This window comes from Fomitopsis serialis, assembly GCF_022376445.1.
Source record: "Fomitopsis serialis strain Sig1Antser10 chromosome Unknown B0H18scaffold_169, whole genome shotgun sequence".
Taxonomy (NCBI): Eukaryota; Fungi; Basidiomycota; class Agaricomycetes; order Polyporales; family Fomitopsidaceae; genus Fomitopsis; species Fomitopsis serialis.
This window is the reverse complement of record NW_025955129.1, coordinates 49,212-65,465: the sequence shown is the minus strand read 5'-3', so window position 1 is coordinate 65,465 and position 16,254 is coordinate 49,212. Positions and strand designations below refer to the sequence as shown.

At 56.4% G+C, this 16,254-nt stretch overlaps 5 protein-coding genes across 5 annotated transcripts; 2 read left to right on the top strand and 3 right to left on the bottom strand.

Moving 5' to 3' along the window:
• Window positions 1–1,948: 1,948 nt before the first annotated feature.
• Window positions 1,949–3,683, bottom strand: B0H18DRAFT_141797 (uncharacterized protein). Its single transcript, XM_048036836.1, has 4 exons — window positions 3,183–3,683; window positions 2,541–3,128; window positions 2,323–2,492; window positions 1,949–2,268 (listed from the first exon to the last, which is right to left on the bottom strand). The coding sequence occupies exons 1-4, from the start codon at window positions 3,433–3,435 to the stop codon at window positions 2,086–2,088; spliced, it is 1,194 nt and encodes a 397-aa protein (XP_047886385.1). The 5' UTR covers window positions 3,436–3,683; the 3' UTR covers window positions 1,949–2,085.
• A 3,602-nt stretch (window positions 3,684–7,285) lies between these two features.
• On the bottom strand, window positions 7,286–8,249 carry B0H18DRAFT_1046494 (thioesterase). The gene is made up of 2 exons (XM_048030795.1): window positions 8,036–8,249; window positions 7,286–7,983 (listed from the first exon to the last, which is right to left on the bottom strand). Exons 1-2 carry the CDS (start codon window positions 8,110–8,112, stop codon window positions 7,584–7,586), a joined length of 477 nt encoding a protein of 158 aa, XP_047886384.1. The 5' UTR covers window positions 8,113–8,249; the 3' UTR covers window positions 7,286–7,583.
• Window positions 8,250–8,705: 456 nt separating this feature from the next.
• Window positions 8,706–9,852, bottom strand: B0H18DRAFT_141781 (uncharacterized protein). Its single transcript, XM_048036835.1, has 3 exons — window positions 9,565–9,852; window positions 9,280–9,514; window positions 8,706–9,222 (listed from the first exon to the last, which is right to left on the bottom strand). Exons 1-3 carry the CDS (start codon window positions 9,755–9,757, stop codon window positions 8,754–8,756), a joined length of 897 nt encoding a protein of 298 aa, XP_047886383.1. The 5' UTR covers window positions 9,758–9,852; the 3' UTR covers window positions 8,706–8,753.
• A 1,132-nt stretch (window positions 9,853–10,984) lies between these two features.
• B0H18DRAFT_1125810 (uncharacterized protein) lies at window positions 10,985–12,025 on the top strand (the record flags this gene model as incomplete). The annotated part of the gene is made up of 3 exons (XM_048035068.1): window positions 10,985–11,020; window positions 11,074–11,690; window positions 11,746–12,025. 3 exons carry the CDS (start codon window positions 10,985–10,987, stop codon window positions 12,023–12,025), a joined length of 933 nt encoding a protein of 310 aa, XP_047886382.1.
• A 1,040-nt stretch (window positions 12,026–13,065) lies between these two features.
• On the top strand, window positions 13,066–14,805 carry B0H18DRAFT_1145738 (uncharacterized protein). Its single transcript, XM_048035689.1, has 2 exons — window positions 13,066–13,568; window positions 13,629–14,805. Exons 1-2 carry the CDS (start codon window positions 13,188–13,190, stop codon window positions 14,391–14,393), a joined length of 1,146 nt encoding a protein of 381 aa, XP_047886381.1. The 5' UTR covers window positions 13,066–13,187; the 3' UTR covers window positions 14,394–14,805.
• Window positions 14,806–16,254: the final 1,449 nt, after the last annotated feature.

Below are 16,254 nucleotides of genomic sequence, written 5' to 3'. Positions count from 1 at the left end.
CTGAAGGCCATACGCGTCACCGTCTCGCGTGCGAGGATCTGACCAACATGCGCACAAAGGTCTCCTCGGCACGACTCGAGATTATAGCGTGCAGACTCTTGCCGCCTCCAGCCGTTGCATGTCGGTCCCCGTCCTCCGTTCCGGTGGGCGCGGTCTTAATTCGACGCGCGTGAGCTCGACTCCCGCCTATCCTCTTCTCTCTACTTCTAGGCTGCTCATACGACCTGCGATCCGAGTCATAACAACGCTTGACAGTCGACGCAAACTGCATCTGCGGAGGCCACTGACGGTGGAGGCTTGTAGGGCAACTACGGTCGTTCCGGTGAGTCTCGGGCCAGTTCCGTTGCGGCTTCTTTCGAGCTTGATGAGACTCAGATACGCTCGGAAGATCCTTGTTGTGAACGATCCTATCACGTACTCACAGACTCGCAATCCGTCTACCGTTACGACACAAGAACATGCGAGGTCGTCCGTCTTCCGCGGTCACTGCAGGCGGGCAGACATGCTTGCTTGGCGAGTCCTAAACACACTCCTTCTTCATCCACCTCACGCCACGCTCAATGGCGCACCGTAGGCTGTCCTCTTTGTATGCGGCATGTCTGCATATCGCAGGACTGGCTATACCCCTGGAGAATACACTAGCGACCTCCGGCTGATGGGTGCGTGCTCGCTCGAATCCTCGCCCCCGAGTCTCTTTGTCTACTCGAGCTCTCGTCCTCGCCTGCGTCTCCCGCGAACGACCCGTCCACCCTCTTGCTACCGGTGATCCTCGCATCCACGCATCTCACGCTGCTCACGACTACACCCAGGATTCCGAGTATTCACACCCTCCAGTGTCCTCGCAGCAAGAGCAGCGTCTGGTCAAAAGCTTTCGCGGTGCGTCCTCGGAGGCTTGACAGGCCGCACGTCGCGCCCGGAACGGCAGTCGCATCTCTGACACGTCTTGCGCGTCACGGCACCATCTGGGGGTGAACTGCGTACGTTCCTGGCTCGAACGGTCAAGGGCGTGTGTTCGCTGCCCTCGTTGGGCGCAGCACGGGTATCTCATGGGGCGCCTTCGTGGTACGTGGCTCACGTCTAACCACCAACACGAACACGTATGGACGGAGTATCTCTTCGCTGAACTGATCGCGACGTTGCAGCCGAAGACCTCCGGTCCTACCCCCTTCAAGACCACGCATATATACCGAACTCGTACATCACCCGCCGAACGTCTCGCAAGGCCGTCTCCACCCAACGAGCCTCACCGCGTACGCGACGCCTGGCGAGAACCTCTTGCGGCTGCGCCGCGGACGCATTGCGCTTCCCATTTGCCAGTTTCGTCCACAGCCTACGGCTATCGTCCGACCTATACACAGACCGAGTGGACGGGATACGCAGTTCGTCGACCAACGCTCGCCGATCGCAGTGGATCCGCCACTTCCGAAGGACATCCCCTCCCTGCGCCGCAATTGGGCGGCTCTTGTCGCATGGCATAGAACTCCACCCTCGCGATCGGGCTGTAAGTTACCAAGAACTTGCCGTCTGCGTACCGACCATTTGCGTTCTTCTTCGTATTAGCTGCGGCTCTCCTCTGAATTTCAAGTGACTTAGCTGCATGTTCAGAAACCGTCGGATCTTTATGCGAGAAACCTGATCGTAACGCAGGTGATATCGACTCCACCGTCGTTCTTAGGCCTCATGCGCGTACAGCTCGATACAAAAACTCTTCCGCAGATAGTGCGGCAAAGTGCGACGCGACACGCGTATACGAGATCTTCGCTCCACTGGCACAGCTGCGACGCGACAGTTTTCATGCCTGGTAGCAAGTGGGAAACCGGTCAACTGCGTGGGCGGTTCTAGAGGGCTTCAGCATCGCGTCGTCACGCTGCTCTCCGCCTTCGTGCGCGTCCATCTCACCTCTTACTCGCACGGCCTGAGAGTGACTACTGATCGATAGGTCCTGCGTGGTGCGACCCCATATGATTCAAGCGCATTCGATAGATAAGACGATTCATGTACGCGGCGCGTCCTGCACATCCACGAACGACCTGGCAAACCTATCAATCATCCTGTCCCCGTGTGTCATATCCACATTCCCGAATCCTATTCCTGCACGTCCTTTCTTTGTGGACTACAAAGGATCGTGCGCACGAGTCTCGCAATTCGACTGCGAAAGCCTGGGCGGGTAGCAGCGATGTGTCCGATGGATTGCCGCTCCAGACACTGTTCACCAAGACACGATGTCTCGGTCTGGACCGCTTTCTGAGTTTGGTCATTAACCTGGGTCTGGGTGGTCTATGAGTGAGGTGCTTTCCGGCATATAAAAGTCGAGCGACATACAACTTGATAATCCGAGGTCAGTCGTGCAGATCCAAGTGCGTTGGAGTCCATTGGCCCCGGATAAACCACGTCTTCTGTCTCCGTATCTCCACTGACATCGCGTGCGCCTCCTTCGCGTTCATCGTCCTCCGAGTCCTGTATCTCCTTTATGCTGGTATGTGTTCGAGTCCCTACTCTAGCGTATGAGCATACTGAACAGATCGCGGCTGCGCCCTTACCGGTAACGGAGTCGTGACACTCACCAAGAACACGGAGTACTGATGAGGAGGAGCGAGTGACGGAATATTCATCGTCAGGATCCGGATAGAATTCGAGCTGTACAACTCCGCGGTCCAGCCATGGTGCGAACAGGGTAATCATGTCTGTCTTGATCGCAGACATTGTGGCGGTTTCAAGTTGAGCCTCCCCCTCCGGCGAGCGGACCAATTGGACTCTGATCCATACACCCGTGGAGACATCGGCCCAGGGGTCAGGAACTTCCGCGACAACTTCCGCAGCTGGAAGCTGGTCAAAGATGCTACGAGAGAGTATATCGTGGAAATAGGAGGTGGAGCCGGGAGGGTCTGCCTCCCTGACTGAGGCGTCCGAGTAGTTTCCATCTCCAGACGTCTCGGAGTGGGACGATACTAGTAGGCCAATCCGAATTTCGAGTTGCTCCACATGCGGGCTTCGGATGTCAGATAGCAAGGTACCCAGGCCCCTCCGGATCATTGGGAGTGATGGATAGACGGAGTGGAAGTTCATTATCAGTCTTGTCAGCGATGTATTTGTTGTAAGTCGCGGCACGGCATCGTGGATTGGGTCTCCTGTTGCTTCAATGAGTGACTATAATTGCAATGACGATGCACGAGGACCTTTACCATCAGCAAGATGCAACATACACTCGAACGTCTTGAGCGCTCCGGCGAGACGCAGAACCTCTGTAACGCGTAGTCCAAGCTCTGCACAACGGCCGTCCCAAACCGAAGATTGAATCCGCATAGCTTCCAGTTTGCTACAAGCTTGCGGGTTTAACACCAACTTCAGAAGCTGTGATGCCCACGACACGGGGACACATTCGAGTGCGAAATTTGTCAAGGAGGGAGTTGGTGCATGTGCTGTGTATAGGGACATGTCTGCCGCTGAGGCAGGCTCGACGTGGGGGCCGAATTCATTCAGTAGCGACAAGTGGGACAGATGAGGGAAATGGCATAGAAACTGATGAAGATGTGAAAACGAAGAGTAGTAGTGCAGTGGAAACTCTAGCTCAGTTACATACGAGTACGTGGCACATACTGTGAGAACAAGCGGAACGACGGTCGACGGGCGCGAGTGTCCCGGGCGCGGACGATGCCCGAAGGGCAATCGCGTAAGGTAGGTACATCGAAAACTACGGTTTATATACCCTGACCTCCCTTATCTTCATTCAGGAACTATCTCGGCCGAGCTTGCGAGCTCGTGCCTAAACGCATGTTCCAACACACTCCCCCGAGCGAAGCAAGCGAGCGCGTCGTATGCACTCCCCGCAGTTCAATATCCGGCACTCCCCCAAACTCAAATCCTCATCCTCTCGGCGCAGTCATCCAGCTCCGACACCCATTCCAACACTCCGACATTCGGCCGATAGTCCATGCTCGCGATGAGCTACGACGGGCGACCCTTAGGTGCGAAGGTAAGGCGTAAACGTACGGCGGCGCGATCCTCGTCCAAATCCGGCAACTTCAACATCTCCAGCGACAACAATTCGATCGGCGGTGTCCTCGACGGACAGTTCAGCGGTGCCCTCGGCGGGCGGTTCGGTACCCTCGGCGGGCGGTTCAATGGTTCAACGGTTCGACGACGGTGCCCTCGGCGGCGGGCAAGACAACGGTTCGGCGGTGGACAGCTTCGGCCCTGTCCCGGGCGGTTCGGTTCGACAGGTCGATCGTACGACGTGCGGCGGCGGTGGCGCGCGTGCGGCGTTCAACGGCGGGTAGACGACTTCAGCCTCGTCTAGGCAGGTGGGTCGACGATGACGGCGGGAGTCTGCGGCACAGCGACGGCCAGCAGAGCATCGGCGAGTGACAGCATGCGCACGAGGTCCAGCAACGCAGCGAGCGGCGGGCTTTCGGCTGCCCCCAGAGCCTTCTGGTAGTAAACCCCCAGGTGGGCTGACACGATTGTGTGAGAACAAGCGGAACGACGGTCGACGGGCGCGAGTGTCCCGGGCGCGGACGATGCCCGAAGGGCAATCGCGTAAGGTAGGTACATCGAAAACTACGGTTTATATACCCTGACCTCCCTTATCTTCATTCAGGAACTATCTCGGCCGAGCTTGCGAGCTCGTGCCTAAACGCATGTTCCAACACATACACCATCCAATAGGAATCGAAGGTGTTCACGAGAGTGAGTAGCAAACTCGAAAGTTGAGTGCAAAGCTCTAAGTCTGAGACTCTTGAGCTTGTTGCAGAACGAGGGAGTGTAGCGGGCCACTGGATCAGGCGCCAGTGGGTGCTGCAGTGTGATTCCACAAAGAGACAGGTTTTCGAGATTCGGCAGTGCATTAGAGATCCTACGGACTTCCGCTATATTGCGAAAGCAGCACTGCACAATGTCTAGTCCCGTGATGCTGGTGTAGTAGGAGAGGAAGTGGAAGAAGCGATGATGTGGCCTGGTGACTGCGCAGTCGAAGTCCCGTATCGTTAGGCTCGTCAATCGCGGTAGAATGTACCCGGGGATGCGCATCGGAAAGACACGCATGAAAGGCTTTCGAGGGTCCTCCACAATCTCCAGGCTGGTAAATGTCTTGCCATATGGACGATTGCCATTTGACAAGAACATGCGTGCGCAGTTGCCTAAGGCCTTTCCGGTTTTCAACTGGAGCCAGCTGGGCAAACAGAGGCGCCATGCGGCGTGAAACCAAGCGTGGCAAACGAGGCGGCACCTCGTCAGTGTGAAAGGATCGTACCGAAGGAACTTGCAGATGCGGTCGATCAGTTCCTGAGGAAATCGCGGACAGGTATCACTGCGTTCAGGAAGCAAGTCAATATGAGCAACGGACACCCGGGCAAACGGAAGGCATACCTTGAGTACGTGGGCGGTCTGAAGCAGTCCTGCACTTTTGGGGCATGGCCTTCCAGTGGCCACCCTTCGCCATCGACTGCATCCGCCATCTGGTAATCACACCATCGGGTCATTATGGTTCAATGGATCCCCGGTATATTGGAAAATATACCCGACTACGTTATATCCGCAAAACTTCTAGCGATATCTGAGTTGACGCTCGGTGCCCTGTATATAGTGCGGAAGTATCAGGTTATGTCGTGCAGACACCACTCTTCCGAGATCTCACCCGTGAAAACCGTGAACTTGGCAGCAGCGAGTCGGGTGCAATCCGCGAGGCAGAACCGGTCGGTGAGAATAGATGGTAGGCTCTGAGCGTTGTGGACCAGGAACGGCGATAGAAGTCGGGAGGAGAGCGCAGGCGCAGAACGCGGAAGGCTCGAACAGATGACCTGCGGACTAGAGCGCAAGAGAGGCAGCATCCCGCATTTCTTATATCAGTACGAGGCCAGCTCGGGCCAATGCACAGGCTCGCCGCATGTCTTGAGCCGCCCTCGTACCAGGGACGTACAAGGTTACGTCGAACTGCTCACTGGGTGCGCAGTGCTCTAATCCACTGCGTTCGCGCCACACTCTGCGAGAATATGGTTATCGTAATACCTTGCATCGGTAGGAAGCGCGCACGTGGTAGAACCCAGGACATGGAAGACCTGGCTGCGTAAATGCATTTCCTGCTCTCCATGCAGAGTTCCGTTCGTGTTCTGATGCGTGAGGTCCGGGCCACTTTGTTCGCAATCTGAATGAACTGGTTGAGACGCATCCGCGTCTCGCTCTCGGAAGGGCCCGGCTGCGCACCATCCAATATTCTGAGAGGATTTTGCGTACAATTGTTTCGAGCAACTGAGAACGCCTTGATGTACTTACCGAGAGCCCAGGATGAGAGGTCAAGAATAAACCTGTGCTTTGATCTGCTTTATGGGATTGAATAGCCGACCGGCACCAAGGCTGCGCATTGACAGGACAAGTTGACTGTCTCGTTGACGCACAGACGGTCAAAATGTCTAGGTCCGTATGTTGATGGTCTTTCCGCACAAGACTCTGTACGTCGTGTCGGTCAACATGAACTGCTCCAAAAGGGATGCCGCAGAACGTCGTTAACGCTGCCACGAACAGAGTTTTGATGGACACATACCCGTGAGCATAGAAGGGACCACGCGCCTGGGCTGTATCGAGCAATCATGTCGCTCACGAATGCGCGATGATGCTAACGCAACTAAGACATGCGTTAGCACTCTTGAGAAGGCACGCCCCAGACGCGAAGCCCGGGACACAGCCGCCGACTAGAGGCGTGGTCTTATATGTGCGCCCATCTGGGTCCAAGGCGCTGAGAATGCGCTGATCCAACACGCATGAGCCCTTCCAAGGAAGAAACAAAGCAAGGAAGATGAGTCGTGGGCGGGAGGACAGACGGTAGGCCTGAGCGCAGAGGATGTCAGACGCGATGACAACTCGCGCGTCTACGCGTGATGCATGCGTCCACCGACGTCGTGGATCCTCCGAGCACTTCAGTATCACCGCGTCCTCGACGCCTCATCGAGCCACAGTCATGGCTCGAGTCTGCATTCGACCATCAGCTGGAGCTCTCGTCAATACTCGCTTCTCTCGAAGGCCGACGTATATTCCAACTCACGGCAACTGCTGTGCGCACTGCGGCGCACTCGTCCTGAGCCACCCCTGTTCCACCGGCATACAAGCTTACGTCGCATTGCCTTATACTTGTGCTTGGACCTCAAAGGAGCACTGCACGGCCCGTTCCATGGGTACGATGAAGCGCAGTGCGTGTATTCCACATCGCATAGCCTCGTCTCGCCTGTGTGGGCAGTGGCTAAATGAATCACTTGATAACCACGTTGATCCTATAATGTACTTTCGTCTGAGCGGAGACACATCAAGGGCCTCAGTAGGGTTTTATCAGAGGTCGGAGTGTTGGCTCACCACATTGAAGGTATCAGGCACTAGCTGCATGCGTTCCGGCGCGAGAAGACCCTAGGATAGTTCAGATAGTGTCTCGAACCTGTATATTCCAGTTGAGAAGAAGGAACCTGAACACGGGCATTGACGCGTTGAATGTTGTCATACGGATTGTCCAGAGTACTAGGGGACAGATCCGCTCAGACCATAGCGCGGAGTAGGAGGAACACTCCCAGTCATATAGGTCCCAGTTTCCCAGACATCGAACGTTATAGCTTTGAATTGACAAATTCTGTACGTTTGACACCTAGCTTATCAAACCCTTCGCGCATACCAGAACCGATCGGCGTGCTTCGTCTACTCTCGCTGTCCACGAAGACATGCGTGTACCCGCCCACTGCACTAGCCGCGTCCTTTCCCTCCTCAAACACGGCCACTTCGTATGCCACGGAGCTGTTCCCGAGGCTCGTTACGCGTAGGCCGAGGTCAACCACGGTCGGGAATGACACGGGCGCGAAGAATCGGCACCAGGACGAGACGACGAGCCCGATCTGCTGTGAGTGTGTCGGGGACAGCCCACAGCGCGTGATCAGGTAGGTGTTCACGATGGAGTCGAATAGGTGGTAGTATACGGAGTTGTTCATGTGCCCGTACTGGTCGTTGTCGCTCCTGCGGAGGGATAAGAGTCAGACCGAGTACGCGACGCAGTGTTTGTACGAACCAGCGCGTACGGTAGGTCAGGAAGTACGGATAGTCGGAGCGGCGGCGCTGCTTCAGTTTGTCGCCGTCGTGACTCATATCAGGGGCAGTGAGTAGCGCAGTGACTACAGCAGCGCGAATGCGGGACTGTACTATTTGAAGACGACGGTTGACTGCAAGCAGTTAGCCTAGTACGCGGGAGGCCGCTGTCGCAGTGCGTGCGCACGTGAGGAACGCGACGGTGGCGCGCTTCAGCCGCGGCGGTCGTCTTCGTACATACGACCGCCTTGACTCAGCAGTTCTGGTACGTCCCGGTTCCACGTAGTTCTCGAGGAATATTCGGGACGCTGACACGGAGATGTTCACCATAGCAGAGAATATGTTCATTGGTTCGCTGCTACAGACCGTGACCAATTCGCTATGTATCAACTGCTTGTACATTGTGCTTACATATTGCGGGGTTACTGCGCACAGGCGGCCTGTTTCAGGCGGAATGTCAAAATCTGCGGACGAGATGAAAGTTTCAACATACCGCGCGCGAAACTTTCATATTCGTCCGTTTGCGGTCGGAAACTTTCGCGCTGAAACTTTCGCTTTCCCTGATACTTTCGTGTCAGGCAGTCGGAAACTTTCATTTCTGGCATCTGAAACTTTCATTGCTCGGTTGCTCACGTATCTTTCAATGTATCAACCTTTCATACGATCTCTCGTCCAACTTGTTCACAGTATATAAGAGGGAACTAACTAACCCTTGCCCTCTTTCGTCCCGCTACTCCCCACTCAGTCTGTGGACTCGCGAGGCACATGCAGTACTGCTTGGCGGGCATGCAGAAGCCGGAGTGGCGGCAGATGGCAGTACACAAGGTGAGTTCACCTGCTAGCTGTATTGCTGCGGACATGGACGACACCCCGAACAGTGACGGGCGCGGGCGGAGACCGAGCCGGATCCTGCCACTGTCTGGAGTACTTAGTGGAACACTCGTCCACAGGCAGACGGTGTCGCACGGGCCGCTAGCAGGCCGTGGACGGTGTGGGTCGGCGTTGTCGAGGGCGAACCGTGGGTGTAGGGTTGGCAGGCTCTGCCCATCTCCACACCCGCTCACTCGCTCACTTGTGCCCGCTCGCCCGCCTGCGCGTTCGTCGACTGTATGTGTACTGGGCATTGGCCCTACGCGTTCGTGGCGGGCGTGTTGTATGCGGTGCGGAGCCCTGTCCCCGCGTATTCAGGTGATCCGTGTGCGTGCTGTCTGTTCGTCAGCTGCGTACTCGCCGTCGGCGTGACGTCCTGCGTGACAATGCACCCTCTGCACGCCTGCCTGCTCGTCCACCTGCCCGCGCACCCGCTCCCCTGCCCGTCCACTCACCAACTCGCCCGTCCACTCGCTCACTCGCCGATTTGCCCGTCTCGCATTCGTCGGCCGTGCCTGCGTGCTGGGCATTGGCCCAGCGCGCTCGCGGTCGTCGTGTGTGTCGTGCCGCACGCAACCGCGCCGCCCGCGCCCTGCCCTCGTCAGACCACCGGTTCGCACACCCACCCGTTTGCTTACTCACCTGCTCGACCCTTCACATTCCTGTCTGTTCGTCCGCTCGCCCGTCCGCCCGCCGTCTGCTCGCTCATCCACCCGTCCGCCTGCCCGCTCGTCCGCCTGCTCGTGTGCCCGCTTGCCCGCCCGGTGTACGCGCTGAACGTTTGTCGGCTGTGCTTGCGTGCTGGGCATTCGCCCAGCGCGCTCGCGGTTGTCATGCGTGTCGTGCTGCACGACGACACGCTAGCCTAACTTACCGTGCTCTCCGCCGACGCACGCTTGCCCGCTTGTCGATACACCCGCTTGCCGATCCACCAGCTCGCCCACAGTTTGTCTACCCGCCCTTGTGTCCGTGCCCGCGGCCTGCCCGTTGCCTGTGTTTGCACGCGTGGCATTCTCCTGGCGCGCTCATGGTCGGCGAGTACGTTGTGCTGCGCGTCGCCGTGTCCTGTGCCCAAGGTCAGTTAGCTCGCTCGTGCCTTCTGTACTTACCTTCGCTCCACGCGCCCCGGCCCTAGTGCTCTGCGTCGGGCCTTCGGTACCGCTGTTGACTCGGCGCACTCTTGGTCAGTGCACACTCGCGCTTACTTTATATACCCTCGCCTCTTCCGAATCCTTACTGTCTTCGTCGGAGATGAAATGATCATCTTGATGCGTGGTTTGGTGGTCGTATTGCAGTTGCGTCGTTGGCTAGCGGAATGACAGTAACTACATAGTAGCAGCAGAAGCAAAGCAGACTCGGAGGGGTCCGTTCGAGTCGAGCAGCGTCCGGCGCTTGCGCGAGTCGCGACTGCACGGTCACTGGGCCCGAGGGACAGAGGTCGCAGTCGCGTCGCACGAGGTGCAGCCTGTTATATACCGCCTGCATTACAGCCGCCTACGTTATGAAAGTTTCATGTCGCGCACAAGAAACATGAAAGTTTCATTCTCCTAACGATACACGTGAAAGTTTCGCTTTTGCGGCGATAAACAGGAGACTTTCGTTGATGCAAGAACAAGTTATCAACACGGACAAACTTTCAAAACGGCATATGAAACTTTCATTATGAAAGTTTCAGTGAAAGTTTCAACGAAACTTTCATTTATGGCGCAGATTTTGACGTCCCCGTTTCAGGCCTCGCATATGTATGCATCGCACAACTGCAGATCCGAGCCTTACGCTCATATGAGTACACATCACTCGCACCGGTGCTTCCTGGACCACCGACTATGCGTGGGCAGCGGACTCGGGTCCGTCGCGTTTATAACACATGTCGTGTATTCTTTAGAGCCGAGAGGAGTATCGCCTTCGCATAAGAATCATGATGGGCCCGTCCTCCAACCGATCAGTAAGCGTCTATAAGCAGTACTTAAGCACTCGCAGACCTACTAATTCGAATCTCTGCGTAGCACTTTGACCTCCAATCTTCCGACATTCTCCTTCATCGACATTTACGAGCAAAATCATGGACGCTTTCACAGGGACCGTAAAACCGCTGTTGGTGAGCCAAGTTAACAATGGTGACGGCATACGTTCAATTGAAAAAATTCTCAGCAACCGCTCACTGCGAAATCGCTCACTATCCATGGCCTCGTGAAGGACTATAGCGGCAAAGCTGCTGCTCTCAGAATGCCGAGAGAGATTTCACATCTGCGACAGTGGTATACGGCGGCTGTGTCCTATGAATCCGAGCCCAAGGATCTTAGTCCGCCAGATTCCCCGTCCATACTCTCACCCGACAGCCATCTCGATCTTCATCTGCATGTTGGCGAAGTCTTGCGTGACGGGGAGAGCCACACTATCTACAGGGTCTGTCATGGGGTGTCGCATGAACCCTCTGAGGCGGCCTACAGTTTTCCGCCCATGGTGATCAAGGTCTCCGCGGAATTAGAAGGCCAGCATCTGGCGGAAGAGGCAGCGATGTACGACTATCTGCACTCTTTGCAAGGCGTCGTCATTCCGCACTGTTATGGCTACTTCCGGTGCTTCGTCAACCTCCTCGAGCACGTCGTCATCCCGTGGGCCCCGGAGTGCACGTTCCCGCGGGATAAGAAAACGATCAACATGTTCAGGATGCCCAATCAAATGGCGAGCTTGAACGTCCTGCTGTTGGAGGATGTAGGCGAACCTCTTCCATTGTATTCGACCCCCCAGCAACTCAAAGAGCTCGAGTGAGTCTTGACGGACACGAAGTGCAGTGAATCGTTAAATCTGATTCCGACTTAGGCAGGACTTATTCGACATGAGCAAGGAGCTGTGCCAACTGCAGGTTGACTATACCGATTGGGAGTGTTCCAACATCGTTCGCGCGTACGAGCAGCCTAAAGCCATCGCCGGCCTTCCATCTTCCAGGAACAACCGCACCTACAAATACCGCATCATCGATTTCGAGACGGCTTGTACAACTGAGGCAATCCGCCCGGAGGCGATCCACAAGAGGTGTAGGTCCTTCTATAACGAAATTATCGCGAAAGTCCGGAACAGCAGTATACAGTTTATGGGCTAGAGCTATCAACATCGGTCACTTGGTAGGATATTATACTGGTGTAGGGATATCAGCTGTGTTATCTTCACATACAACGTCGATTTGATGAACTTTCGCCGTACGTCTCCCCTAGGCAGACTCTCAATACGACAAGACGTCTCGAAGTCGAGTCCACTGGCAGCTGGAGCCACGTCATCGCCAAAAGCTAACCCGGCCTATAAGGCCATACAAGACCCTTATAAGCGGCGGAATCAATGTAAGGGCTCGTAATAATTGTACATACCCTTGCACCCCAATATGTGGGTTGCTCGGTTTGGCAATATGTACCAGCAGTGTAAGGGCATGCCGGACTGACAGTATGATATAATAGCATATAAGGATGTCCCAGCCCGGGTACATCTTCTAAAGACATACTCTCGTGGTTTATTTTAGTCGATTTCTAGATGTTTGAAAATGTCATGACTAGCGATCGCAACAGTCAAGCCGGAACCGCTGGAGTCGTCACGCAGAACGTCAGCCATCTTACCAAAGTGGTAGGTGGGCCGTGGACGAAGGTATCCCACCATGTCGAGTATATAGGTGGCAGATCGGGAACTCCTCCGAGTCGTGTGTGAGTACTGACCGCTGGACGAAATTGCTTTCTTCAGTTCCTTTGACAGGGAGGCCCGGTACCGTGGTTGCGCCACAGAAGCCGGGCACACAGAAAGTACATCAGCGCAAGCGAAATTCCCATCGGTGTACCACATTGATAAAGACTGGAACGATACAGTAGGTATTTACCCGTGAGCAAACGCGGTACTCACGCAACTCCGAGAGGCTCCGCGCTCTCCCGGGGAGTCGTCTTACACGGCCTCACGATCAGCTTCATCTTTTCTAAATTCAACTCATGCTCCTCCATCATCCACCGTGGTTTTCCCTGTCTCACACCGCAGGCCCGTCGGGGATTGTTGAATTGTCTCAAGAGTTCCGTGTAGTACGCTACTCACGCGCCGAAGCACGTGACCGCGACGCGACGACTGAATCGAACCGAACAGTGTCATTCCAGAGACCAAACGCTGGTCGCTCACTTTGCATTCACTACTTCACAGTCATTGCATAGGCTCTCCCTTGCTCTCCTAGATCTCTTCACGCACCGTCATCATCACAAGATACGCGGTCTCCTCAAGACTCAACGCAAACAAACATGCCTCCGGCACCCAGTCATACAGGTTTAACATCTACGCCTGGGATACCTTTGTCTGGGCATCCACATCTGTCGCCGACGCTCCTCTGGTCTCTCGTTGCGATTATCCTCGTGAACGTGCTACTACTTGTTCTCTGGTTCATCACTCGGTATCGTCGCGCGGCGGCTCGGAAGGCCGAAATTTTAGGTCTGCAAGAAGCGAGCACCTCAGCGGGCGCGCCACGCGTTCGAAGGTTCTGGTCGTGCGGTCTTTCGCGGTTCACTCGGAGGACAAGTGAAGTCGGAGGAGCTATGGAAACCGCCGAGCCCAAGGCAGATTCGAGCGTCTCTGAAACGCTCAGCGAGGCGGACCTCGAGGCGGGCATGGTGGTTGTCCTTGAGGTGCGTGCTCTTCGTTCGCTCGATGTATATGTTTCGATGCTCAGTGCGTCTCCCTATTAGGAGGCATCCTCACCTCAGAAAGACAGCGATAAACTCCATCTTTCCCCTGCCTGGCAGTACCCTCACCTGGAGGTGCATTCGGAGCCTGGCACCCCCGCTCTCACTATCGGCACGAGCTGCAGGAGCACGCCCGAGCCTCTGCAAGACACCGTCTCCACCTTCTCCGTCTACTCTCAGGCATCCTGGCCAGACGACTACTCGGCTTTCATGCGGTGCGACCCCATCGTTGGCGGAACTGGAATCACCGAGAAGGCGGACCTCGGTATGAAACTGGACGAGGAAACGAATCAGGGATCTGACAAGCAGGCGACGCACTCGGAGGTCTCTAGAATCATCGTTGAAGACCCGGACTTTTTGCCCACGACGCTCTCCAACGGCTCGCCCGGTACGAGCTTCGCATCGGAACTCTTCCAGGACTCGAAACCTGAGCCCGCGTTCGAGCTGGCGGTCGCTGCGGTGGAATCATTGCCTTTGGGTCTTGACAAGCTTGCGTGGGCCTCTCCTGTTCCCTCTGTCTCGAACGCGGCCAGTCTTCCACCGGACATCCTGCTCAACGGCGCTACCTTCTCTGCACTGTCTCCTCCACGGGTCCTCCACCTCTGTGGGGAGCCTTTTTCCGCCTCGTTCTCACTCGCGGTTTCTGGGGATACTCGGAAGGTCGGCACCGATGTGTCTGCGTACACGAAGTTTCGGACAATGCCTTCGCATTTATCGTCTCCCTGGTCGACTTTCAGGGCTCTCGCTGAGCACTCGACCGACGCCTGAACTTGGCTTCGTTAAACTCCAGAGGACCACTCGATTCACATTCTTCCCGACTTCAACATCAATCCGCAAGATTCTCCTCGCGCTTGGATCCCGTCTGCAAGCTTTACCGTGACCTCTCGGCTTTCCGGCTTTCCGGCTTTCTGAACGCTCCAAATCATTGCGCTACCCTGCCCTGCCTGTCGTCCCAAGTTCTCGACGCTGTCCTCGTTTGGCTCGCTCTCGCTGGTTTCTCTTTCGGGCTTTAAGCGGTTCGGTTCAAGCTGATATCTTGTACAGTATGATACTACTTCTGCGTCTTTAGGACGACCTACCGTAATCATGTCGATTTCTGCGGCTGCGCATCTTTAGTGCCTTCCGATACAACAGTGTGCCCTACCGTCAGAGTAGGGCTGTATGAATACCATGGCACGGAGCGAAGTTCCATTGCACAGAGGAGACTGCTCAGACCGAGCGCGAGCGCCTTGACAGAATGACCGCTTGCCAGTCTGACTGAAATCGTCGCACCGTGTCTGTTTTCTTTCTTGCGATCATCACAGACCTGAATATGATCCCTTCGTTCCTAAATCCACCCACGAATTTACGAGTGAGTTTCGATGACAAGGGCAATACTACATGCATAACCGAACACAATCGACTTGTAACCGCACTGCGCAGTTGCGAGAAGCGCGTTCGGTCGCGGGTCCGTCAACACCGTCACGAACGATGAGCACCGTTCTCCTCACTCATCTCCTCTGACCATACATCAACCATCGAGCACAGTTATTCAAGTCGTCGGCATGGACAAGTTTACCACCCTCGAGCCCGTCCGACTTTACAACTCTTCCACCTCTTCCACCTCGCCACCATCGGCTTCGTCCAAGAACCGCCTTTCACGCTTCTCGCCTCTAACGCCACGCCCAGCAGCACCCTCGAGCTCGCCTTTCGTCAATGCACACGCCCGCCAGCGCGGGCCCGCGCCGTTCGAACGGATCGGCCGGCTTCCCGCCGACCTGCACATCGTCGTGCTCACACACCTCGCCGTGCCCGACCTGCCCGCGTACGCGCAGGCATGCCGGGCGACGGGCGCGCTCGTGCGCGACGAGCGTGTGTGGGAGGCGAGATGGCGGCTGTTCGGGCTGGACGACGGGCTGGGGGACGACGTGCAGGGCTGCGGGAAGCGTGCGGGTGCAGGTGGGCGCGCGAGCACGGACACAGGCAGGAAAGGGAAGGGCCACCTCCACGAGGTGCTGGGCGTGCTGGAGGAGCGGGAGAGAGAGCGCAACGGGGTGAGCAAGGGCGGCGCGCCCCCGACGCTGACCGTCGACATCGGCGACGACGACTTTGGCGACTTCGCGTCCGGCGGAGAGGGCTCGGCGGAGTTGAATGCGCCTGCGGATGAGATGGGTGACTTCGTCGGTGAGTAGTACATTCTCCTGTCGGGGGCATATCCCTCAGTCTATTCTAGGTGCATTCTCAACCGTTGGTACGCCTCGTCCGGGCTCTGCCTTCCCTACATTCGCGACACCAACGTCACCAGGGCCGCCGCCGAAACCGACCTATCGCGCGCAGTACATCCGCGTACACACCCTCCTCAAACCACTCGTCCCCGCGCTCTACGCACCCCCACATGCTGTCCTCTCCACCCTGTTTCCTCCAACCTCCGCACCCTTGCCTTCGCCGTTCCAGACACCGCTGCAACAGGCACATACGCTACGCCTTCTAGCGTTATTCCTTTCTCCACGCGTAAAACCACTGCGTTCGTGGTCAGCGCTTTCGGCTGCGCTACGAGCCGCGACGGACCGGTTTGAAGACGCCCTCCTTACTGCGTTCGACGTCGCGGATGGACGAGCAGACGAAGCCGGGATGCGCGAGGCGGCCGAGG